This window comes from Protomyctophum bolini (assembly GCF_963924005.1).
Source record: "Protomyctophum bolini genome assembly, chromosome: 18".
NCBI lineage: Eukaryota > Metazoa > Chordata > Actinopteri > Myctophiformes > Myctophidae > Protomyctophum > Protomyctophum bolini.
This window is the reverse complement of record NC_137879.1, coordinates 2,491,686-2,519,128: the sequence shown is the minus strand read 5'-3', so window position 1 is coordinate 2,519,128 and position 27,443 is coordinate 2,491,686. Positions and strand designations below refer to the sequence as shown.

Below are 27,443 nucleotides of genomic sequence, written 5' to 3'. Positions count from 1 at the left end.
TATTTTGGCCCCACTGTGTATTTGAGTTTGACATCCCTGACCTAAAGCATCCGTACTGTACTGTTAACGGCAGGTGTGCTGTCGGCGCGACCTCTAGGCCAGGTGAAGCTGAGAGACGTCCCCTCCTGGCTGGCCCTCAAGACCCCCGGACGGCCCGCCGAGGTGGTGGACATGATGCGTGGAGGTATATACTGTACACATAACATACTGTACACCAAACACTAAATACTGTATACGCACTATATGACTATACAACAGAACCCCCCCCCGGTCACACCGCTGAGGTGTAGATATCTAACCCGTCTACACAGCAGTGGTTCCTAAACCAGGACCCCCACACTGACACTAACCCATTCTGACCTGAGATCAGATTCATACGAGGGTTACCACTGGACACACACTGGTTTTGATTAACCCATTCTGACCTGAGATCAGATTCATACGAGGTTTCCACTGGACACACACTGGTTTTGATTAACCCATTCTGACCTGAGATCAGATTAAAAAAAATGTCAGTCGTTCTTCGATTTAAAAAAAAATAGCAGACCTACAAGCTCGTAGCGCGCCACTCGGTGGCGCGCTATACGAGCTTGTAGATCTGCTATTTTTCAATAGCTAAAGCATAACATGATGCTATAACACCAACATGGGTTCCCGTTCAGAATGGGCTAATTATCCCGCAGACCCCCCAGTAGAAAAGAGAAGATTATCACGGCTCTAGCAGTGATTCTCAACCCGTTTCATTTCAAGGACCCCCCAGTTTGACATGAATTAGTCTACGGACCCCCCGTTTAATGGCATTTATATCTCTGGGACCCCCCAATTTATATTGTAAAATCAATGTTTATTTTAACTCTTGAGAGTGTACGAAAATGGTTCCATTTTTCGTACACTCTCAGAGGGGTCCATTCGGTTCCTATAACTATCATTTAGCTGATGGGGACCCCCTGGAACTCCCTCAAGGACCCCTGGGGGGACCCCCTGGAACTCCCTCAAGGACCCCTGGGGGGACCCCCTGGAACTCCCTCAAGGACCCCTGGGGGGGGGGGTCCCCGGACCCCACTTTGGGAAACCACTTTCCTAGACGGACCTTTTCTATGTATCTGACCTTGTGTTGTTGCTTACTGTAAATCTTACTGCAAGTCTTACTGTAAATCTGTCTGGATTAAGAGTCTGGATAAATGCCCACATTGTCCTATATATACACCTCCTAATCCTTATCCTGTCTGTCTGTGGCCCCCTGCAGGCTGGCAGTGGTATTACAGGAAGTACATCAACGTGAGGAGAGGTGGCGTGGGGGGCGTGGCCATGCTGTTAGCGGGATACTGCGCTGTCAGCTACATGTGGAGCTACCCACACATCAGTACGTACTCTGTGTGTGTGTGTGTGTGTGAGTGTGTGTGTGTGTGTGTGTGTGTGTGTGTGTGTGTGTGTGTGTGTGTGAGAGAGTATGTGTGTGCGTGCGTGGTAAAAATGGTGCATTTATATAGCACCTTTATCCAAGGTGCTTTACAGAGACTGTGCATTACATTCACCCATTCACACACACATTCACACACCGATGGCGGTGGAAACCATGCAAGGAACCAACCTGCACATCAGGAGCAATTCAGGGGTTCAGAGTCTTGCTCAAGGACACTTCCACACTATAACTCTGGAGGAGTCCACAGGGTTCGAACTGGCGACCTTGCGGTCACCATCCAGCCCACTCTACCGCTGAGTCACCGCCAGCCCCGTGTTGCGTGTGGAGATTTCACAGTATAGTGATGTCATAGTCTGCTCTGGGTACAATAACAATTTAGGTATTATTTATCAGACTTAACCCATTCTGACCTGAGATCAGATTCATTCGAAGTTTCCACTGGACACACACTGGCCTGATTGACCCATTCTGACCTGAGATCAGATTCTAAAAAATGTCAGTCGTTCTTCAATTTTTCAAAAATAGCAGATCTACAAGCTCATAGTGCACCACCGAGTGGCGCGCTATGAGCTTGTAGATCTGCTATTTTTCAATAGCTAAAGCATGACATGATGCTGACACCGAAAGGGGTTCCCGTTCAGAATGGGTTAATCCAGAGGGGGTTACAGTAAGCAGGAACAATGCATGGCAATACATCAAATACATAAAAAGTAATGAATAATCATAAGCAAGCTGATAAGTTTAACCTGATATGGTCTTATGGAAACGTCATTTCCACTCTGGTGTTTAAGCTTTGGGGCTTAATCCTTAAACCTTCCCTTTTTTCTAAGAACCTAATATCTACGATAACCGAGGGGTCTGAATGCCCACACTAGTTTAATAAACAGGGCTCTGATTGGGCAATTCTTCACTTAGATCAGGGGTTTTCACTAGAAAACCCTAAAATCACTAGAAGTGAAAGCCCTAATTCACAGTTAACACAGGAGGACATTTTTATTTATCCTTGTGAATTGTTATGTTTTTGTTCCATTAAAGCCAATAATTCTGCTGCTCTGACTAAACTCTGTCTAATCACTAATCAGCACAGCTGATGATATTCATAACGTGATTAATCCGTCCTCTTTTAACCCATTCTGAACGGGAACCCATTTTGGGTCGTGCTTTAGCTATTGAAAAATAGCAGATCTACAAGCTCGTAGCGCGCCACCGAGTGGCGCGCTACGAGCTTGTAGGTCTGCTATTTTTGAAAAATCGAAGAGCGACTGACATTTTTTTAAATCTGATCTCAGGTCAGAATGGGTTAATCAGACCAGTGTGTGTCCAGTGTAAACCTCGTATGAATCTGATCTCAGGTCAGAATGGGTTAAGATGAGCCCATGTTATTCTCCATAGAGAAATGAACCAGGGGATCCATTCTATCGCTGTTTTACTATTAGTACCGCATTGTACCGAATATAAGATTATATAAGATTATAAGACCACCCCCATTTGTCAAGACTCATTTGTGGAAAAATAACATTGGATGTCAAACAGTCTCTAGTCCCAGATGATAACACGACCCTGTTTTATAGGAATATTTCATTGGAAACTAGTCGTCTTTCTATTCAGACCAAAAGGGTAATTTAATTGGTGCGTTTTCTCTTCATAATTTTTATCCCACGAGTTTCTAACCAATGTTTCACCCCTGTGTCAAATCAAAATCAAATCAAACTTTATTTATAGACAGGCAGGAGAAACACAGAATATAAACGAGAAACACAATAATAAAAATGACCAAAAAAAGTGTCAATCATCTATTGTGATCCTGGGCTCTACACACCCTCCACCAACCTAGTCCCCATATATGGGGGACAAGGGGAGATCAACCTAGTCCCCATATATGGGGGACAAGGGGAGACCAACCTAGTCCCCATATATGGGGGACAAGGGGAGACCAACCTAGTCCCCATATATGGGGGACAAGGGGAGACCAACCTAGTCCCCATATATGGGGGACAAGGGGAGATCAACGGATTTGAACTCATGCTTCCTTCATGCCTGAGTGTCCAAGTTGCTCCTTTACAACCTGACAGGGGGGAGTTTCCCTGGTTGGACGTATAGCGCGTGGAAGGAACACGTTATTCCAACCAGTTCCTTTCCCCTCCATCAGGCGCCCCGGCTGGCCAGGGGGAGGCAGTTTAGTGACCAGGATTACTGCATGTTTTTTGTGAGGGTACCTACCCTATAGGGGACACGGGGAGAACATGCAAACTCCACACAGAAAGGCCCTTTCGCCAACCCCGCCTTCGGGTATGCTATTTTTGAAAAATCGAAGAACGACTGACATATAGAAACAGCTTTTTCAGAAAACTGATGTTAATTGGTGTGTTTTTAATGTGTTTCAGAGCGAGACCGCTGGAGGAAGTACCATTAGAGAAGAGTGGTTCATTCTACACAACGGAGCAGAGGAGAGAATACGGCAGATGATGGTGGATCGAAAGGAGGCCTGTTATGTCGTGTCCCACAGGTTAGCACCGCTAACCGTCCCACAGGACATCCACAAGGTGTGTTTGTCCTCCCCCAGACTGTACACTCTGCATAACAGAGTGTGGGTTCACCCAGATACACACCGTTTAGAGACTTAGTCCAGTGGCGTCTTTTTCTGGGTTTTTTTTACCTGCAGGGCGATATGCAACTTGACGCATCGGCCCAGGAAACAAACGGAAACACTTTGCCAAGTCGTAGACGTTACGCGCAAGCTTCATGTTCCATCAACCAGACTCCTGCTCTAAGGGCCATCTGGCCGCGTCTTCTGCCGTATATATCTGCCTAGTATCCTCAGCAGAGATATATATACATATATATATATATATATATATATATATATGAGACAAAAAAGGATCTCCTGCACATCCAAAAAGACCCGTAGGAGGTGCAAGTCTAGTTAGCAGGCATAGACATCAAATAAGAGAGAACAACCTTCCAAGGAAGGGACTGACCGCACACTCCAGGGAACAGAGACGGACAACTCACTGCATCAAACTTATTTATTAGCACGACGCGTTTCGCCGTGAGCTTCGTCAGGTGCTAAGCTCACGGCGAAACGCGTCGTGCTAATAAGTAAGTTTGATGCAGTAAATTGTCCCTTCCTTGGAAGGTTTTTCTCTCTTTTTTGATGTCTATTATATATATATATATATATATATATATATATATCTGCATAGTATCCTCAGCAAAGAACGCTCAGCTATTCAAATAAGAGCTGTTGTGACACCAGCATATCGTCGCTGTTTGGTGTAAAAATGGAAAATGGTGCATTTATATTTATATTTATATTTATATATATAAAGCGCCTTCATCCAAGGCGCTTTACTTGGACTGTGCATTATTACATTCACCCATTCACAGCGGTGGCTCAGTGGGTAGTAGAGTGGCTGGCTGGTAACCGCAAGGTTGCCAGTTTGAACCCTGTGGTGCTCCCCCAGAGTCTGTGTCGAAGTGTCCTTGAGCAAAGAGACACTGAACCCCTAATTGCGCCTGATGTGCAGGTTGGTGCCTTGCATGGTTTCTGCTGCCATCGGTGTATGAATGTGTGTGAATGTAATGCACAATCTATGTAAAGGTGTGTGAATGGGTGAATGTAATGCACAATCTATGTAAAGGTGTGTGAATGGGTGAATGTAATGCACAATCTATGTAAAGGTGTGTGAATGGGTGAATGTAATGCACAATCTATGTAAAGGTGTGTGAATGGGTGAATGTAATGCACAATCTATGTAAAGCGCCTTGGATAAAGGCGCTATATAAATGCACCATTTACACCCACACACTGATGGTGGCAGAAACCATGCAAGGCATGTTTTTTTCTTTTCAGGGGGAAAAAAGAGAGGAAAATGGCAGATCTACAAGCTCAAAACACGCTTGTAGATCGGCTATTTTCGCGACACTCTTGTCTTGTGACGAAGTATGGCATTAACACAAAGCGTTTAAATGTTGCCCGACAGCAACCAACGATATTGCAAATGAAGAGGGCTGGTGAGATAGAATGTGAAGCATGTTCAACACACCTTATTGTGTTTCATGTTTATGACTGTATACACTGTCTTTATTTATGTTATGTTGACTGTAAAAGGGAGCTTTACCCCCCCGTGCAAGCTATGGAACAGTTGTTTTATATTAGTTATATAATTAGTACCATAATATACTGCTCTTTTCTTTGTTCAGTAGATTTGAGTCCAGTGTGTACAACAGTGTTGTACTGTGGAGTGTGTACCTGTGTGGCGCCACTAGGTGGCACTGTTGGATCAGTTTAAACAAGGGTTTGTTATTTTTCCTATGGAGGCATTTAGGAGCTGCTGTCATCCAATCAGACATGTTCACATGAGACATTAAGAGCTGGTTTTTTATCCAATCAGATGTTTTACATCCAGTGTAAATGCAGCCAGTCAGTCACATTATGTTATTGTACATGTTTAATGCACTCACTGTGTGTGTGTGTGTGTGTGTGTGTGTGTGTGTGTGTGTGTGTGTGTGTGTGTGTGTGTGTGTGTGTGTGTGTGTGTGTGTGTATGTATATGAATGGACTGGCAGTGAAAACCAGACTGGAACCAAATATGTGATTGTATTCAAAAAAATGAATTTATTATTTCCTTTCTTTGCTGCCGTAGTGAATGACACACATTAGCTACAAATTAACAACTGACAGTATTGTTTTTTTGTTTTGTTTTTTTCAACGCCACTTTTCTTTTTTTTGCCAACATAATAAAAAATAACTTCCCATTTTCTGGTGTCTTTTTTTAGTTTGTTTTTTGTTTGGGTTTTTTTTTTAACAATATTTTTTTTTCTCCTTACAAAAATTATAAATATCTTGTTTTTTTTTTCCACTTGTCATTATTTTTTCCATACAAAACAAACTATAATACAACTCAAGTGAAGACGTAGGAAACTAAAACATCAACTCAACGGTGAAAACAGTAGCAGAAATGTAAAAAATAAAATAATAATAATCTAAATCTCAACGGAGGAACAAAGAGAATTAAAAAGTGTAAATTATATCGGAGCCTCTCGGACGACGCCCTGTACGCACAACACAACACACACCTTCCTCTGTGCACGTGTGAAAACATGGGTAAAAAATAAGAAACGATATAAGTTACAAGCTCTGGTGACGCCCGGGGAAAGAGCTCCCTTCAGGTCAATGATTCACCACCTCCATAAAGCAGAACGGTTGCAGAGCGACAATGATTCATTCACTGATGTTGGGCTCATGTTGTGTAAGCGGTTGATTTTGTTGGTTATGTTGTGTAAGGTTGATTTTGTTGGTTATGTTGTGTAAGGTTGATGTTGGGGTTATATGTTGTGTAAGGTTGATGTTGGGGTCATGTGTAAGGTTGATGTTGGGGTTATATGTTGTGTAAGAGGTTGATTTTGGGGTCATGTTGTGTAAGCGGTTGCCAAGCGTGGTTGAGAATCGACGGTTGTGGACTGGCCTTAAAGTAGTAGTAATTCTATTTCAAGGACCCCCAGTAGTCTACATTAAGCCGGTTGTGTTGTCGCTGTGTTTCTACGTACAGGGTTGTCTTTAAAAGCAGGCAGGATGCGGTGGCCAATGGCATGATTTAAAACAGAAAACAGAAGTGTTCCCTCTCTCTCTCTCCCTCCTCTACAAGGCCTTTAGTCTCTCTCCCTCTCTCTCTCTCCTATACAAGGCCTTTAGTCTCTCTCCCTCTCTCTCTCTCCTATACAAGGCCTTTAGTCTCTCTCTCTCTCCTATACAAGGCCTTAGTCTCTCTCTCCTATACAAGGCCTTTAGTCTCTCTCTCTCTCTCCTATACAAGGCCTTTAGTCTCTCTCTCTCTCTCCTATACAAGGCCTTTAGTCTCTCTCCCTCCCTCCTATACAAGGCCTTAGTCTCTCTCTCCTATACAAGGCCTTTAGTCTCTCTCTCTCTCCTATACAAGGCCTTTAGTCTCTCCCTCTCTCTCTCCTATACAAGGCCTTTAGTCTCTCTCCCTCCCTCCTATACAAGGCCTTAGTCTCTCTCCCTCCTATACAAGGCCTTAGTCTCTCTCCCTCCCTCCTATACAAGGCCTTAGTCTCTCTCTCTCCTATACAAGGCCTTTAGTCTCTCCCTCTCTCTCTCCTATACAAGGCCTTTAGTCTCTCTCCCTCCCTCCTATACAAGGCCTTAGTCTCTCTCCCTCCTATACAAGGCCTTAGTCTCTCTCCCTCCCTCCTATACAAGGCCTTTAGTCTCTCTCCCTCCCTCCTATACAAGGCCTTTAGTCTCTCTCTCTCTCCTATACAAGGCCTTTAGTCTCTCTCCCTCCCTCCTATACAAGGCCTTAGTCTCTCTCCCTCCTATACAAGGCCTTAGTCTCTCTCCCTCCCTCCTATACAAGGCCTTTAGTCTCTCTCTCCCCTACACAAGGCCTTAGTCTCTCTCCCCTACACAAGGCCTTTAGTCTGCTCCATAACCTGATCAAGACGAGAGCATCATCGTATGTCTCACACAAACACAAACACACACATTTATAGACGAGGAGGAGCTGCCGCGCCCAGAATCAACAGTGGAAACGCCAACCACTCATTTTTGATAAAAACCACTCGAACTTTGTCAAGAAATGTATCTCTCTCAAGCTCTCAACGTGTCAGGATGTGACGCGCTGAGCGTTGAGTATGTACAGTAGATATGACGTCTTCACTATTTCTGAATGTTTCCATCATGTTCTACTGTAGTAGTAGTGAGTACTGTGACGGTCCCTGCCTTCCTGAGTATCAACAGACTCGGAGCACAGACAGACACACAGACAGACGGACAGACACACACACAGACAGACGGACAGACACACAAACACAGACAGACGGATGGCATTGATTCTGGACAGAGCTACAGTACTCCCTGCCTTTGGTTTTGGTTGAGCTGCAGAGAGGGGAGGAGTAGTGTGGAGATAGATAGATAGATAGATAGATCACTCAGACAGACAGAAGGAGATGGATGGATGGATGGATAGATAGATAGATAGATAGACAGACAGACAGACAGAAGACTGGGGAAATTGACAAACACGTTTTGAAAGAACGTCTGAAATGGAAACGTTTGATCATTTGGTCCAAAGGTCTGCAACGGTCGGTTATTTCTATCGATACTTTTTGTTCGATTAATTGAATAATGGAGGAGCGCATGTTGGTCTTTTGTCATTTCTTACAATCAACCACTTGCGTGTTTTATCATTAACGTTTGTCATACAACGCAGTGCATTAACGTTGAACAACGACCAATTTCAAAAAGATCCTCGGGCTACAATTAGCCTGGCCAAAACAGGGATTGATTGATTATTAATTGATTATCTAAATTATCGGTTTTTCAAATCCTCAAAAATGATGAAAAACGGCGCGCTATAGTATGCCGTACGATATGGGCTATAGCCCACGGTCCAAAATGATGAGAAACGAGGCTAACTTTTTTTTTTCAAAATTTCAAAAAACATGGGCTATAACCCATCGTTTTTTTTATTTTTTCATTTCATTTCCGCAATTTCCGCAATTACCATTTCCGCAATTTCCAATTTCCGGATTTTCCGCAATTTCCAATTTCCGGAATTTTTTGTATAATTGAATAAATCGATGGGTTCGATTAACTGTTGCGTCCCATATAGTCCAAAACGACCACAATCAAACAAACAACGAGTGAAAACACTCACACACATTGAACACGTGCACGGGTACGTGCACACGGAGTACAACATGGCGCACACACACACACACAACGGCAGCTGTACACATTATTAGGAGTAATAGTGTGTATTAAATGATACGTAGTGATGCGGAAGGCAGACGGGTTAGAAGAACAGATCATCTCACCACGGAGAATCATCACGACTCAAGTAAACTAAAAGAAAACTACTCTTACGTAACATGTCATTTCTAACAAAATGAAGAATTAAAATAATCTAAATAAAAAGATAAACATGTTTTTTTTTGTTTTTTTTATATATATAAAATATCTTCCCCAATCTGAGGATTTAGCTCCCCTGACACAAACACGCGCTGTGTGTGTGTGTGTGTGTAATATTGTCAAATGTGTGTGTTGGATTTGACTGAAGTTACCGTAGGTGTAAAATGGAATGAATCTTAAGTCAATGCAACGTGTGTGTGCATCTCCACTACTGTGTGTGTGTGTGTGTGTGTGTGTGTGTGTGTAGTGTGTAGTGTAGGGGCTCACATACCTTTAAGGTACAAAGGAAAAAATGCCAAATAAAACAGACAGACAAACAGACAGACAGAAATCAAAGGGTTGTTTAGAGTACTTGTGAAACTACTACGGTGTGAGTTCTATTTGTCAAAATGGTAGTTCTCAGGGCGGAGGAACACATAGTTCTTAGGGTGGACGAGCAGGTATATTCTGACTGAGTCACCTGAACATACCCGTGAGGGTCCATTTGGTTCCATTTTTTCACCCTCAGGAGTTACGTACCGATTCAAGGATCCATTTGGAACCTCGTCAAGGAAGCCTACTTTTCGGAACCATCGCTCTAATAAACCAATCTCTATCGAGTATATGGAACCTATTCCAAGTGACTATGTATGCGCACACACACACACACACACTGTGCACATCTGTAATGCAGTATCTATGTATGTGCACGTACTGTAATGCCAGGGTGCACACAACAACAACAAAAAAAAAGAAAGGATTTGTTCGTTTGTTTGTTTGTTTGTTTGTTTGAACAACAAGGCTTCTTCATGTAAACATTAAAAAAAAAAAAAGGACAACAAACAACAAAGAATTTCTCAGGCACAGAATCGTCAGTTATTCTTCTCTTCCCTCTCGTTTCAGCATAGATAAGATAAGAGTTTTTAGTTTAGGACAGAATCCACTGGCACGAACGAAACATGACGGGAAGAGCCTTTTTTTTTAGGTATACAAAGAACGACGTCCCATAATTATAATTATAATTATAACCGCTACAGTAGAAAACTGGATTAAAAAGGTCACTCTCCGTTACATTGCACACCTCCTGATTACGTTTTTCAGTCAGTTTGTTTTTTGTTTTTTGGGAGGGGTTTGAGGAGCGGCACCTTGGAACACACACATACACACACACCCGCTACGAAAAAAAAGGACCCAAGTGTCGCAAAGAAATCATAGTGACCTTTTTTTTTTTTTTGCCTTCCTGTCTTCGCGTAAAAAAAGAATAAAAAGAAAAACAAAACAAAACCAACAGGTAAACGTAGTGCGGACGTTGTTGTGGGCGTGGCCGTTGTGGGCGTGGCCGGCCGTTGTGGGGGTGTGGCCGTTGTGGGCGGGGGGAGCGTTGTGGGCGGGGCCGTTGTGGGCGGGGGGGTCCGTTGTGGGCGTGGCGGCCGTTGTGGGCGGGGCCGTTGTGGGCGTGGACGTTGTGGGCGGGCGGGGCCGTTGTGGGCGGGCGGGGCCGTTGTGGGCGGGCGGGGCCGTTGTGGGCGGGGCCATTGTGTGGGCGGGGCGTCCAGTCCTAGCATTCCAGGATGCTGTTGACCGCCGCCTCCAGAACGGAGTCTGTGTCTGTGGGGGGGGGGAGGGGGGGACGAGGAGGCGCCGCCGCCCCCGGGTGGCGAGGCCTGGTAGTGCATCATCTGTCCCGCTGGGGAGGAGGGGGGGTAGCCGCCCCCCGCCCCCCCGTAGCCCCCCCCACCCCCCTGCTGCTGGGACCTCTTCAGGTCCAGCAGCACGCTCCTGCTGTCCCCCCCTCCTCCCCCAGGGTCCCCGTACCCGGGCCGGGGGTCCCCGTACCCGGGTGTCCGGGGGTCTGTCCGGTAGGGGCCCTGGGGCTCCGTGGAGGAGGAGTCCATGGGGGTCTGACGGGTCTGATGCGTCGTCCAGCCGGAGCCGCCGGGCGACAGGGAGGGGGGAGGGGGGGGGAGCTGCGACGGAGAGAGGGGCAGGGGGAGGGGCTCCGGGGGGGCGGGGCTGTGCTTCACGCCGCAGCAGAAGTCCTCCTGGAAGCCGTCTGGGGGAGAGCGAGAGAGAGAGAGACACCGACAGAGAGAGAGAGAGAGAGAGAGAGATTGTCACCGTCTCTGTTTGTTATTCACTTCTTTTCATTATTACTATACATTGCTTGTCATTGGGATGTTTGTTATTATTCACCTGTTGTTCTCTCTGTGTATACGCATTATTAAACAGTGTTATCATTTGTTTTGTTATATGTATGCTTTGGCATACAATGGAAGACTAGTATTTAGGAACTGAAATTGACACAGCTCAGTGGCCTTGTGGTTAGAGTGTCCGCCCTGAGTCTGGGAGGTCGGGGGTTCGATCCCCGGCCGGGTCATACCAAAGACTGTAAAGATGGGACCCAATGCCTCCCTGCTTGACACTCAGCATCAAGGGTTGGATTGTGGGTGGGAAGTGAGGACTGGCTAGGACTATGTATGTTTCCATACAATAAGGCTCTAGATGCGTTTCCATACAATAAGGTTAACGTATTTCACAGGCTCTAGATGCGTTTCCATACAATAAGGTTAACGTATTTCACAGGCTCTAGATGTGTTTCCATACAATAAGGTTAACGTATTTCACAGGCTCTAGATGTGTTTCCATACAATAAGGCTCTATCTTAACGTATTTCACAGGCTTACCTGCGTCTCCCAGTCTTACCTGGGTCTACCAGTCTTACCTGGGTCTACCTGGGTCTCCCAGTCTTACCTGGGTCTACCTGGGTCTACCAGTCTTACCTGGGTCTACCAGTCTTACCTGGGTCTACCAGTCTTACCTGGGTCTACTAGCACCATGCGTCTGTCCTGGGTCAAGTTGTTCCGCTCCTCCTGGTTGAAGGTCCTGTCAATCATCACCATCTCCGACGAGGGACTGGAGCGCTGTGAGAGAGGGGGCGGGCCATAGGGTTAGAGGGGGCGGGCCTTCTATGTGCGTGTGTGCGTGCGTGTGTGCATGCGTGCGTGCATGCGTGTGTGTGTGTGCGTGTGTGTGTGTGTGCGTGCGTGCGTGCGTGCGCCCACCTCAGCCTCAACGATCAGCAGTCTCCTGTACTTGTTCACCATGGCTTGTGTTTTCTTCAGCACGTGAGTCGCCACAGCCTCAAACTCCTCGTCCACTGGAGACATAAAAGACAAGGGGGGTCCCTGATATAAAACATCTTTCAGATGGGGGGGTCCCTGTTATAAAACATCTTTCAGATGGGGGGTCCCTGATATAAAACATCTTTCAGGTGGGGGGTCCCTGATATAAAACATCTTTCAGATGGGGGGTCCCTGATATAAAACATCTTTCAGAAGGGGGGTCCCTGATATAAAACATCTTTCAGATGGGGGGTCCCTGATATAAAACATCTTTCAGATGGGGGGTCACTGATATAAAACAACTTTCAGATGGGGATATAGTAACATCTTTTTTTTCTCAAAAAACCTGCCAGGATTTAGAAGACACTTGAATCTGGTCTCAGTTTAAGTAAGGGCCTTTCTTATTGGCTAGTGGGCGGCAGCTCGTTAAGAGTAACCCAGGTGGCGTCGTTAGGGCAGTCTAAAGGAGAGAACGCTCCAGGTAAGATGTGTTCCTCACCGTGCTGAGACAGACTGTATGTGTTTATTGTTTACTGTGATGAATACATGCTAAATGTACAGTACCCACATGAAGCAGTGATGCTTTGCACAGGTTTTCAATGAGGTGTTTTGGACATAACAAAACACTGTTTACTTCACAACAAGCTGCTGCTGATTCTGCTGCAGACATGCTGAGGCTCGGCTGTGTTTTTGTTACACCAGAAGCAGTGACTGAGCCAGAGAGTTGTGTGTATTCTTACCTTCTTACAACATTAATATTGTTTTATTTCATTGTATTGTGTCGTGTTGTTATGTTTATTGATAGTTAGAGCAGTGCCAGTCATGCTGAGGCTCGGGTGTGTTACACCAGAAGAAGTGTCTGACCAGAGACTTGTGTGTGTGTTCTTAGCAGAATAAACTGTCAACAGAGAGAAAGTAAGTAAGTCAGAGAGGCTTATTGTTGGTATCAGCCAGGGTGTGGCAGTCTATCCCCGTTACAAAGCACTAGACCTCTGGGAGGTGGAGGTGGAGTGCAACACCTACCATCAGGCGAGCTTTTGTGTCATAAGAATCCACCGTAGACACGTTGTTATAGAGCTACTTTCTGTCAAGAGAATCTGTGCATGTGATTCATTTTCAAAGTGTTGGATTTTGGAAGCACTCGCTTTCATGAACGGGTCGCCCTGCTGCCTCCTGCATAAAACTTTATTTGTATAGCACCTTTCATGACATGAAATGCAGCTCAAAGTGCTTTACAGAGCAATGGAGAAGAAAAGAAAAGCAAGGCATAAACTTTTTCTTTTTTTAAAGCAGTAATGCAATACAGTGAGGACATGAATAACAAAAATAAATAAAAGATCAATTAAAAGCAAGGGTGTAGAAGTGGGTCTTGAGCTGTGCTTTAAGAATGTCTACAGTACAGAGGCTGCCTGACGAAGGTACAGTGGATGGTGTTGTTTTTGGCGGCACATTTTGATTTTAGTTTAGTCATATAGTCTTTGGACTGAAACTTCATTTTGTTTTAGTCACATTTTAGTCACCTCGGAATGTCGGAGTCGACTAAATGTCATAAGATTTTAGTCGACTAAATCTACAGTTGATTTAGTCGACTAAAATGTATTTTGGTGGGCCTAGATGCCGTCGTAATGAGTGTTTTTACACTTGCTGAAAATAGCTTGTAGATCTGCTATTTTCAGCATGCAACCAAGTGTAAAATGACTCTCTTGTCCACTAGTCCCTTCCTAACATTTTAGTCTAGTTTTTATTTGTAGACGAAATTGTCATTATATTTAGTCTTAGTTTTAGTCATCGTAGCTTTAGTTTTCATTTAGTTTCCATTTGTTTCCGTCAGTGAAAAAAGGTAGTCGACGAACATTTTTCGTCTTAGTTTTAGCCGACGAAAACAACACTGGGATGGATGGATGGATGGATGGATGGATGGATGTATGTATGTATGGATGGATGGATGGATGGATGGATGGACGGACGGATGGATGTAAACGTAATCTTACCGTGAGAGAACTCGTCTGCGCTGGGCGGCGCTCCGCTGAACACGTGGTAGGGGAGGAGCCTCAGCAGGGCGTCGTCCAATGAGATGAAGCGCCTGCGGTCCGAGTTGTCCACTCCGGCGTGGTCCTTCCGTAGCTGCTGCAGGATCCTGATTGGACGAGGAGGAGGAGGGGGCGGGGCTTCAATGTCTCACACCGTATTGTTGGACATGGTGATCCAAAATGGCAGATCTACAAGCTCGTAGCGCGGCACTTTACACAAGCTTGTAGATCTGCTATTTCTTTGGGAAAAATGTGGTGCAAATCTTTGAATATATTATATTCTTTCAGAGGGAACGTTTTAAACTCATATCTTTGCTTCTGGGTGGGGTCCCTGGAACAACATATTTTCAGATGGGGGTCGGCGGCCAAATACAGATAATTCTGGGGGTCCTTGCCTTGAAAAAGGTTGAGCACCGCAGACATAGAAACATGGGGTTTATCAGAAAATGTTAATGTCATGATTTAGAAGCCGTATTTTTGGGCCTCAGGAAATATGATATATATATATATATAGGAAATGATTTAATTGCGAGTAAGTCTGGCGGTGTTCACACTGCTATAACTACGAATGCCACGCCGTAAAACACCAGAAGACGAGGAGCGGCCACTCACATTCCTCCTCTGGTCAGCTGGGGCAGGGCCGGCCTCTTCAGTGTGCTGACCTGAAAGGACAGGAAACACAACGTTACAGAACGACTAACGGGACGCCATGTTGGACCAGAAAAGAGGAGCGACGTGATGTCCTTTTATTTACCTGTGCGTTGTTTAGCGTCGTCGGGTCTTGGCAGGAAGCTGTCATGGTGTTCACAGCTAAGAGAGACCACACAGACCATGGGATGGTATTATGTACATCATTGGGACTAATGGAGACCACACAGACCATGGGATGGTATTATGTACAGTGAGTGTGGAACTATAGTGGCCCTCTGGAGTGAGTGTGGAACTATAGTGGCCCTCTGGAGTGAGTGTGGAACTATAGTGGCCCTCTGGAGTGAGCGTGGAACTATAGTGGCCCTCTGGAGTGAGTGTGGAACTATAGTGGCCCTCTGGAGTGAGCGTGGAACTATAGTGGCCCTCTGGAGTGATTGTGGAACTATAGTGGCCCTCTGGAGTGAGTGTGGAACTATAGTGGCCCTCTGGAGTGAGTGTGGAACTATAGTGGCCCTCTGGAGTGGGTGTGGAACTATAGTGGCCCTCTGGAGTGAGTGTGGAACTATAGTGGCCCTCTGGAGTAGGTGTGGAACTATAGTGGTCCTCTGGAGTGAGTGTGGAACTATAGTGGTCCTCTGGAGTGAGTGTGTAACTATAGTGGTCCTCTGGAGTGAGTGTGGAACTATAGTGGTCCTCTGGAGTGAGTGTGGAACTATAGTGGCCCTCTGGAGTGAGTGTGGAACTATAGTGGCCCTCTGGAGTGAGTGTGGAACTATAGTGGTCCTCTGGAGTGAGTGTGGAACTATAGTGGCCCTCTGGAGTGAGTGTGGAACTATAGTGGCCCTCTGGAGTGAGTGTGGAACTATAGTGGCCCTCTGGAGTGAGTGTGGAACTATAGTGGCCCTCTGGAGTGAGTGTGGAACTATAGTGGCCCTCTGGAGTGAGTGTGGAACTATAGTGGCCCTCTGGAGTGAGTGTGGAACTATAGTGGCCCTCTGGAGTGAGTGTGGAACTATAGTGGCCCTCTGGAGTGAGTGTGGAACTATAGTGGCCCTCTGGAGTGAGTGTGGAACTATAGTGGTCCTCTGGAGTGAGTGTGGAACTATAGTGGTCCTCTGGAGTGAGTGTGGAACTATAGTGGCCCTCTGGAGTGAGTGTGGAACTATAGTGGCCCTCTGGAGTGAGTGTGGAACTATAGTGGTCCTCTGGAGTGAGTGTGGAACTATAGTGGCCCTCTGGAGTGAGTGTGGAACTATAGTGGCCCTCTGGAGTGAGTGTGGAACTATAGTGGCCCTCTGGAGTGAGTGTGGAACTATAGTGGCCCTCTGGAGTGAGTGTGGAACTATAGTGGCCCTCTGGAGTGAGTGTGGAACTATAGTGGCCCTCTGGAGTGGGTGTGGAACTATAGTGGTCCTCTGGAGTGAGTGTGGAACTATAGTGGTCCTCTGGAGTGGGTGTGGAACTATAGTGGCCCTCTGGAGTGAGTGTGGAACTATAGTGGCCCTCTGGAGTGAGTGTGGAACTATAGTGGCCCTCTGGAGTGAGTGTGGAACTATAGTGGCCCTCTGGAGTGAGTGTGGAACTATAGTGGTCCTCTGGAGTGAGTGTGGAACTATAGTGGCCCTCTGGAGTGAGTGTGGAACTATAGTGGCCCTCTGGAGTGAGTGTGGAACTATAGTGGCCCTCTGGAGTGAGTGTGGAACTATAGTGGCCCTCTGGAGTGAGTGTGGAACTATAGTGGCCCTCTGGAGTGAGTGTGGAACTATAGTGGCCCTCTGGGGTGAGTGTGAGGTGCGTCACCAGTACAGAACCTACCTGTGTTAACGAGCAGGTTGACCTGTTGACCTTGTCGGCTGCCGGCAGGCGACGGACACTCCTGAAAACCAAGGATGGATATAAATATATTAGAGATGTGCTGATAGCAGGTTATATTAGATAATGTGCTGATAGCAGGTTATATTAGATAATGTGCTGATAGCAGGTTATATTAGATAATGTGCTGATAGCAGGTTATATTAGATAATGTGCTGATAGCAGGTTATATTAGATAATGTGCTGATAGAAGGTTATATTAGATAATGTGCTGATAGCAGGTTATATTAGATAATGTGCTGATAGCAGGTTATATTAGATAATGTGCTGATAGCAGGTTATATTAGATAATGTGCTGATAGCAGGTTATATTAGATAATGTGCTGATAGCAGGTTATATTAGATAATGTGCTGATAGCAGGTTATATTAGATAATGTGCTGATAGCAGGTTATATTAGATAATGTGCTGATAGCAGGTTATATTAGATCATGTGCTGATAGCAGGTTATATTAGATAATGTGCTGATAGCAGGTTATATTAGATAATGTGCTGATAGCAGGTTATATTAGATCATGTGCTGATAGCAGGTTATATTAGATAATGTGCTGATAGAAGGTTATATTAGATAATGTGCTGATAGCAGGTTATATTAGATAATGTGCTGATAGCAGGTTATATTAGATAATGTGCTGATAGCAGGTTATATTAGATAATGTGCTGATAGCAGGTTATATTAGATAATGTGCTGATAGCAGGTTATATTAGATAATGTGCTGATAGCAGGTTATATTAGATAATGTGCTGATAGCAGGTTATATTAGATAATGTGCTGATAGCAGGTTATATTAGATAATGTGCTGATAGCAGGTTATATTAGATAATGTGCTGATAGCAGGTTATATTAGATAATGTGCTGATAGCAGGTTATATTAGATAATGTGCTGATAGAAGGTTATATTAGATAATGTGCTGATAGCAGGTTATATTAGATAATGTGCTGATAGCAGGTTATATTAGATAATGTGCTGATAGCAGGTTATATTAGATAATGTGCTGATAGCAGGTTATATTAGATAATGTGCTGATAGCAGGTTATATTAGATAATGTGCTGATAGCAGGTTATATTAGATAATGTGCTGATAGCAGGTTATATTAGATAATGTGCTGATAGCAGGTTATATTAGATCATGTGCTGATAGCAGGTTATATTAGATAATGTGCTGATAGCAGGTTATATTAGATAATGTGCTGATAGCAGGTTATATTAGATAATGTGCTGATAGCAGGTTATATTAGATAATGTGCTGATAGCAGGTTATATTAGATAATGTGCTGATAGCAGGTTATATTAGATAATGTGCTGATAGCAGGTTATATTAGATAATGTGCTGATAGCAGGTTATATTAGATCATGTGCTGATAGCAGGTTATATTAGATAATGTGCTGATAGCAGGTTATATTAGATAATGTGCTGATAGCAGGTTATATTAGATAATGTGCTGATAGCAGGTTATATTAGATAATGTACTGATAGCAGGTTATATTAGATAATGTACTGATAGCAGAGTATACCGATCCAATACCGGCATATGATTTAATCTCAGAGTGGGGTCTACAGGGACCCTCTGGGGTTCCCTGTGGGGGTCCCATGGCTCTGTTGTTACCACTTGAACCCCCAGCATCTCTATTCTGTGGGGATGTTTGACAAAAATAGCATATCTACAAGCAATCGATCTGTGTACAATGAAATGTGTGTGCGTGCGTGCGTTTATAGGAAATCAAATCTCTATAGGAAACCACACTATTATAGTGTGGTTGTCCATCTCTCTAGTCTATGAAAACACACTGCATGAGGTCAGTCCGTTGCTCTCCCCAGGTTGGCAGAGGGAGTGTAGCACCCAGGATTACATTAGATCAAGGTTCCCCCGATTAATTTTCCTCAAGGGCCATATTTTGACTAGCGTACCAGGCTGGGGGCCGAGTCGGCACGCGCAAGGTCGAGGTCTTGCCCTGAAAATTCATTTTTAGGGCAAGACCCCATTTGAAAAGGATGCCCAGTTTGACATGCATAGGCTACTGACCCCCATTTAATGCCATTTTAAAAGAAACCCAAAAAAATTGCCGCCTATTGGGGAACCCTGCATTAGATAATTGACACTGGGGTGGAAGAAATGGATTGCAAAATGGTGTGATAATAAGTTTTCAGAACACTGTAGTTACAGTAGTACCTGTAGTCTGTAGTCCTGTTTTCAGAACACCGTAGTTACAGTAGTACCTGTAGTCTGTAGTTACCTCTAGTCTGTAGTCAGTAGTTACCTGTAGTCTGTAGTCCTGCTGCTCCTGCTGTGTGTTGGGCAGAGGAGACAGCGCCGCCGTGCAGTTCTGGCTCTGGGTCACCAGGAGGCGCTGCACGTGCGCTGCGCGCGGCGCCCCGGCGGCCGCGGCCGGCCCGACCAGCGTGATGCGTCCCGAGGCGGCGGGGGGCGGCGGCGTCTGGACGGCGGCGGGGTTGGAACCGGGAGGAGGAAACCCCACCCAGGGACCCCCCCCCACCACGCCCCCCCCCTGGTGGTTGACGATCAGCTGACCTCCCGCCGTGGCCGTGAAGGTCTGCCCGGCGACGAGTTGCACAGTGTTCTGATTGGTGGAGACCAGGGTGGGGGGGTCCCCGGGGGGGGCGGGGCCGTTCTGGAGGAGGGCGGGGGGAGGGGCGGAGCCTGCAGCGAGCGGCAGGAGGAACTGACCCGCCGTGGTCTGGGCCACCATGGAGCCGTTGGCCGCGTACTGTTGTCCCAACGGCGGGCTAGCGTTAGCGCTGTTAGTGCTGTTGGCGGACGAGGGGACGAGGGGGGGGCCCAGGCTGTACACCACCCCGCCCCCCCCCTGGAGGGGGGGTTTGGGCTGGATGTGTCGGACCAGAGTCTGGGTCCCGCCGGGCCCTCTCTGGATGATGAAGTTCTGAAGGGGGAGGTTCTTCAGAGGCACGCCCACCTGTCCCACCACCTGGGTGGGCGGGGCCGCGAACACCTGAGCCCCGCCCCCCACGGCCCCCCCCGGCCCCCCCCCCCGCCGCGCCCCCCCCGGGCTTGAAGAGGAGGGCGGGGCTTCTCTCCAGGCCGCTGAGGGTCATCAGCGCCCCGCCGCAGCCCACCGCCCCCCCGAAGGAGCCCAGGACCTGGATGTGGTGCTGGTGGGCCGAGGCGCCGTTGGGCAGCGCCCCCTGGTGGAGGAACTGAGCGCCGCCGGCTGTGACCACGCCCACGCCGTAACCCGAGACCAGCTGGGAGGAGGGGGGCGGGGGCGGCGGTGGTGGGGGGGGCGGGGGAGTCCAGCATGGCCTCCTGGGCCAGCGTGTGCTCCGTGATGTCTGCCTCCATCAGGGACTTCTGGAGGATGTCGAAGGGTGCGTCCCCCTCCCCGTCCACCCCCCCGTCCACCCCCCCCTCCTCCCCCAGCTCGTCCTCGATGAAGGAGAGGCTGCTGGAGAGCTGGAGGCCTCCTCCCCCTCCTCCTCCTCCTCCTCCTCCTCCTCCTGCCCCCCCGGACGAGTCCTCCTCCTCCTCCTCCTCCTCCTCGCCAAAACCACCCATTGTGGAGGAGCCATCTTTGAGGGCCGCGTCGGAGCCGGCCTGAATAACAACAACGTTTAGGGGGGGGGGGGGTAAGGGAGAGGGTGGATATGCATGTTAATCCATTCTGACCTGAGATCAGATTCTTAAAACGTTCTTCTACATCCTGCCAGTTTTCTGAAAAAGCTATGTTTCTCTATGTCAGTCGTTCTTCGATTTTTCAAAAATAGCCAGACCTACAAGCTCCGAGTGGCGCGCTATGAGCTTGTAGATCTGCTATTTTTCAATAGATAAAGCATGACATGATGCCGACACCAAAAGGGGTTCCTGCCCCCCCCCCCCTCCCCCTCAGGAGCAAAGATTTGAGTTAGAAACGTTTGCTAAAAATATATTCAAAGATTTGCGCCACATTTTCACGATTCTTTTTCAAAAATGGCAGATCTATGCAGCTTGAGTCGATCTGCTATTTTTCAATAGCTAAAGTATAACATAATGCTAATGCAGAATGGGTTAAAATGATGAGCGCTTAAATATACAATGTAATCTGGATATTTTCCTGCAACTAAAACCCAATACTGAATTTACCTTTTGTTCTGGGCTTCCTGAATAGTCACCCTGCGTGTGCGTGTGTGCGTGCGCGTGTGCGTGTGCGTGTGGAACCACAAAGAGCTGGGCAGCCAACATCTCCCTAAGCCTCATGAAGGCCCCGTGCTTCTCACACACAGAGCCAATCACCATGGTGACATTATTATAGCGCTTTAAGTCACCCCATAACAGCCTGGGAAAAAAACCTGCGTTTGGACTCAAACAGGCGTGATCAGAGACGTGGAGCCACCGTAGACACGACAGCATCTCTTAAAACACGCACGGGGAAGCGTCTAATCTTGTTTTGGTTTGGGTGTCACGGTGTCTGTCTGACGGGGAGGGAGTCATGGGAACACAAATACTTCCGCCGTAGTCTGAAAACCCACCTTTTCAGACTCCTAGGGCTGTATTTTGCGTGTCTTAAGTACCAGGTCTTATTCCTTAACTTGAGTAAACTAAAGACCTGGAGGCGTGATCAATGCCCTTTGGCCGAATGGCATTGATCACGCCTCCAGGCATACGAGTGTGCCGTGCTTTTTGTTCTTGCTTAATGTAAATCGCTCTGGATTAAGAGCGTCTGCTAAATGCCTACATTGTAAATTGAACATTACTTATAGTATAGTACAGTATATATATAGGATACTACTTACAGCGTTGCCAGCAAAGAAGGCCCCGTCAGACCCATACGCTGCGTTCCTCACGTCATCCTCCCCGATCTGCAGGTGTAACAGACAGACAGGTGTAACAGACAGACAGGTGTAACAGACAGACACAACCTTTAGAGCACTGCTTTTCAACCTTTTTCATATCAAGGCCCATTATTTTATTCAGCATTTAACCCATTTTTGACCCTGGAACGATTCTACAAATGATCTGCCGGGAAACAATGTTTAGTGAACTTGCAACGCACCAAAAGGACATGCATACATACATACTAACATTTAGAGGAAATAGATATTAAATAGATATGTTCAGGTTGGTAAAGAAACGGTGCCACTCACCGACTTGCTGTTGGAGCCGTGAAGGTAATCATTCAGCAGATCTACATCTCTGTGGAGACGTGGAGAAAGAGACACAGCATGAGGCAACGTTAGGACTGAAAAGATGTACGACATTTCAACTGCCTGTGTTTATACACCACACTGGGACCATTCATGTTTGTGGAAGATGATTCCAAACTTGTATTCTATTGCTAGCTTGACCACTTAAAAATAGTCTTTATTCTTAATGTGGCTAGAGCATAGAAAATAGCCGATCTACAAGCAACAAGCAACACGTCGGGCCGCGACCTGCTTGTAGATCTGCTATTTTCGGTGTCTGTGCGATGTACTTTGGTAGAAGACATGCCTGGCGTTCAGTGGAATGCAAAGGACTCAAATCGGTTGTGGCAACTGAGAACTTTACACTGTGTGTGTGTGTGTGTGTGTGTGTGTGTGTGTGTGTGTGTGTGTGTGTGTGTGTGTGTGTGTGTGTGTGTGTGTGTGTGTGTGTGTGTGTGTGTGTGTGTGTGTGTGTGTGTGTGTGTGTGTGTGTGTCTGAGCATGAAAATATATAGCCTTTGTTCACCACCAAGTGTGTTGCACAGCCTAACACACAGACACACACAGGCCAGGGAGGGCTTGTACAGTACAGTACAGTACAGTACAGTACAGTACAGTACAGTACCACTCACTTCAGAGGGGTCAGATCTTTACTGAAACCAATGAGTAATGTAGTTCCTGTGAGTGTGAGTGACAGGATTTGAGAAGTGCATTTATTAAACAAAACACGTGATGCTTTTTTACCCTATAATATCTAGAAGACGGCGGTCGTCCTCATCATCCATGACACCTGAGGAAGAGGAAGAAGATGGAAACGGACAGGAAGCAGTTTAACAAGACAAGGTACGAGATCTCAAACATGCACAGACTTAGAATGAATTGGTCGTGTCGTGTGTTTCCCCATAGATGGTCATGTGAATATTGAACCGCTCCGTCAATAGGAATATGATTTAGAGGGATTTATGTCGGCTTCACGATCGAGGGCCTTAGTTTGACATTTAAGGAAACGTTAGTCTCGCGTAGCCACACAACTATTCCACAATCTCTGACTGCTTTAGTCTGGAACTACAGCTCCTCAAACCCGAGTAAGGAAGCTGCCATTTCTGTTCAGCTTATTTTTTTCATTTCCATTTCTGCTAAGCAGCGAGCTATACGTTTAGATGATTTCTATTTATATTAGGATACATTTGCGCAACTGTGTAAAGACGACACGGAAGTGCACTTCCTCCACTTCCGCTTAATATTTTGCTCATGATAGAATATTTGACCACCAAACGTTGGCGGTCAAATGCGGAAGTAGGCAGTTCTGCCGGGTGCTTCAAAACGCCACTGAGCAACTAACCCTGAAATGGATGGTTCGACCTCTATCCTTTCATTACTCTATGCTCCAGACTGTATGACAGAAGCCTTTGAAAGGTTGCGAGAGGAAACAAACAGTCTGGCAACGTGCGAGACTAAAGGAAACGTTATAACATGAGTGAACGTCAACGACACACCGACTCATGGCGGCGTGGTGGTGGTGGTGGTTGGTGACTGACTGACTGACAGTTCCTGATGTGGTTTAATTCACTCACAGTTTTCGTGCAGGCAGCATGGAAGCAGTCATTTAACAGCCTTTATTTCCTGTGGTGGGGGGGGGGGTGAGGGGGAGGGGAGGGAGGGGGGTAGAAAGATAGAGCCAGTGAATGTGTGACAGGAGAGGGTGGGCATGTGAGACAGAGGCATTAAGAGCAGCAGGCTAGACTACAGACTAGGTAAACTCAGTATTCTAGTAGAGGCCTTGTTATCCCCCCTCCTCCTCCCCACACATTGGCCCGCTGTGGCTGTGCTGTCAGCTAAGCTCCAGTAGAATGGAGATGAGCATTTGACTGTAAATAACTCCACCCCTGTCCCCCTTTTTTTTTTTAAAGATTGTTTGCTTTTGTCACTTTTTGTGTAGAGTTCCCCGCAGTTAAAAAGGCGTTGGTTGGCTATAGCTTGCTTTGAGCCGTTTCGGCCATAGCTTAAAACATATATGCAGCCGGTCAGCCAATCATGGTCAACACTGAAGAGGGGAATATATAGAATAATAATAATCAGGGCAAGTCGAGTTTGTGTGTGTCTGATTCTGGACAAAATGCTTATCTGGTGGATTGTGTGTTTTTTATACAAGGTTTGTTTACCCAGTATTCAGTACACATTGGCAATACAACACGTGAAAAATATAGTGACAATGTAATAAACCCCCACATGAATACATAATTAATTATGTACCGATCGACACATAGGATAGACACACAGTAGCCTGTTGTCTTGTTATGTGCTTCATTCATTCCGTGTAAAAATGCAGCTGCATTGCAACAAAATGTTGTTGCACAAGTCTTTACAAAATGGCTGTTAGCCTCCCACTGGGGGCTTGGCTATGTGTCTTTATGCTTACAGCACACACACACACACACACACACACAGCCACCATCTTTATCTCACAGGGACAAAGAACAACACGGAACCTGCACTAAACTAACAGAAATAGCATGTTAAAATAGCTACCAAAAACTGCTTCATGGGGTGACATTTTAATCACAAATATAACCAAATAGGTCCATTTGTTTTCATTATTTCTAGTTGGGCAGCTATACCTGCATGCACACATGCTTATTATTTGATTTAAAGGGACACAAAGTCCTCTCCACAAACAAAAACAAACCAAACGCTTCAAATAAGAGGTTTTATTTCATATGGAAAAACAAAGGCAACCATTTAACTGATAGAATATATATATAAACGTCCCCTTGACCCTCATATAATCCATAAACATACGAATGACTCGTTTAATTAGCGTTTAAACACCAGTAGGATATCAATCCGAATTCTGTTTAATAGTTATATCACGAAGTCTTCATTTACATTATTAGAAACACTGCTGTGTGCGTGTGTGTATAGGCTACTGCTCGGACACAGTACACCATGTACAGTCGATCGAAACGGGCATATACAATAGCAATACGTGCAGAATCATAGTTTGTTGTGACCAAAATAGTTAATAGACAGCTTACTAAAACAATAAAACATGTTTATAAATAAGAACATCAGCCTCCACACACAGGCAAGACGCGTCTTTATCGGCCCTATAGCATACATGCTACACCACGACAAGAAGCCCAAGCCACCATTACGGGTGCTTTATTGCTTGGCTTGACGTAAAAATGCTCGCATAATGCCAAAGCTACAAGGCTCTGCGAGTTTTTAAAACCTCCAGAAATAGCCCGTGGTCTGTAATGTAGTTGAGACACTAGTGTACAGTCAGACATCATAAGATAATGTGTGTGTCCATCCATCCAGCCCCCCAGATAGACAGAATAGAGAGAGAACGTCCTCTGACGTCCTGTTCTGTCCTAGTCTGGGGGAGGCTTTCATTTCTCTCTCTTCTCTTTTCCATTTAGCACAGCCTGTCTCTCTCTACAAAAACGTCACATTTCTCTTGTCGTGTTTTTGCTGAACGGTCGCATTTCGGTTCGTTCGGATGGAGGACATTCATTCTCCTGTATTTATACCCCCACCACCCGGGGGGTTCTACTCTGAAACCGACCCGCTCGACGACTCGGGACTCTCGGCTTGGGGTTTTTCAAAGCGTCGCGGTGTACACGGCCACTGAAAGGCCTGTGCGCTGTTGTTGTTTTTTGCTGCGTAAAACGACGGTAAATTCGTCTTATTTGGTGTCCCCGAGAGACACAATAAAAGCCGAACCGCTCGCGCTGTTTTTAAACCGTGTTTATCCGTCGTTTAAACGGTGTTTAGCCGTCGTTTGTACCGTGTTTTTTAAACCAGTCGTTTAAAACAAACAACGTCCCCACCACCACCCCGGTGGGGGGGCCTAGTGTTCTCTCGCTAGGCCGGCCGCTCGCGCCGCGACGGAACGGGAGAACGGCGCTCGGACGTCGGCTCGAGGCGGAGGGAAAGCCCCGCCGCGTCACGACGAGGCTCGAGCTCGCTCTGCCTGCTGCCATGTTGTCTCGCTCCTCGAGCCCATTGTAAAAATAACCGCTCGGCTCGTGCGACGCGATTAAACGCGACGCGTCGTGAGCCCTACTTCCTTTTTTTAAAAGTCAAGTCCTCTCGACAACCCTGAAACCCAATATCTCTATTTGGCAACTTTTAATTTGCTCTACAGTCACTAACTGCTCTCCCTCCCCTCCTTTTCTCTCTCTCTCTCTCCTAGTTCTTTCTTTTCTCCTGTTCTTCTCCTCCTCCTCCCTGCTTCTCTCTCCCCTCTCCTCTCCTCTCCTCTCTCCCACTCATATTCCATTCTCTCTCCCCTCTCCTCTCTCCTCTCCTCTCCACAGTCCCTGATAGATTTTTTTTTCCTCCTCTCCTGCTCTCTCTCTAAAAAACTCCTCTTCTTCTTTCTTCCCTCCCTGAAGGAAAAAAGAGGGGAGGAAGGAGAGTCTCTAAAGCTCGTCCGTCGTGGTGTGTTTTTTCGCCTGAAATTTTTATCACAAAATTATAATACACTCAAAGGGAAACTCACCGTCATGAAAAAGCGGTGCCTTGTCAACGGGGTTTCCTCGCCATCGCTGCACGGGTCGGTCCGGCGGGGTGGTGGTGCTGCTGGTGGTGGTGGTGGGGCGAGCGGCTGGGCTGCTCGGCTGCCACAGGCATCCATCCATGTTTATCAAACACACTCATAATCATCACCATGAAAGGCCCTGGCCCTGTATAAAAATCCAGTTATTTTTTTTAATCATTTACAAAATATTTATATTTTTTTGTTTACCTTCGACCTGATTTGTTTTTGTTTTTCCCCCCCCTCTTTACTTGGCCTGTCACAGACGGTAGGGGGCGGGGCCTCCAGTCATTGGTGCTGCCACACCTTCATATTTCACACAGGTGATAAAATATATAAAAAAAAAAAAATACAATACAATAAAGTTGTTTATAGTTATTGAGAACCATACTTTCGTTCATCGATTTATTACATTTCAACATTCTCTTGTTTCTATTAAACTCACTGATGGTAATGAAAGCCCTAGCTTGTACAAAATCCTTTTTTTTTAAATATAATTTAAAAATAAATAGTTTTGTTTACTTTCAAGTTTCAACGTATGTAGTGATTGTTTGTTTACTTGGCCTGTCCCAGACGGTAGGGGGCGGGCCTCCAGTCACTCGTCCAGTGGTCCTGCCCATAGACTGACACACCTTCATATTGTTGCACTTTGCTTTGTAAATGTAAACGTATGTTTCGCATGCCAATAAAGCTCATTTGAATTGAATTGTTGCACACACAGGTGGGTTCATATTAAACTACCGTATAAA

General features: G+C 46.1%; 1 protein-coding gene across 1 annotated transcript; it reads right to left on the bottom strand.

The window, feature by feature from the left end:
- Nucleotides 1–6,011: 6,011 nt before the first annotated feature.
- Nucleotides 6,012–26,723, bottom strand: bicral (BICRA like chromatin remodeling complex associated protein). Its single transcript, XM_080789282.1, is given in 15 exon segments — nucleotides 6,012–11,391; nucleotides 12,157–12,259; nucleotides 12,401–12,495; nucleotides 14,452–14,597; nucleotides 15,103–15,152; nucleotides 15,245–15,300; nucleotides 16,957–17,017; nucleotides 19,274–19,987; nucleotides 19,989–20,244; nucleotides 20,246–20,451; nucleotides 20,482–20,586; nucleotides 21,762–21,827; nucleotides 22,113–22,161; nucleotides 22,896–22,941; nucleotides 26,659–26,723. Coding segments are annotated over 14 exon segments (2,904 nt in total). The 5' UTR covers nucleotides 22,937–22,941; nucleotides 26,659–26,723; the 3' UTR covers nucleotides 6,012–10,435.
- Between the last annotated feature and the right edge of the window lie 720 nt (nucleotides 26,724–27,443).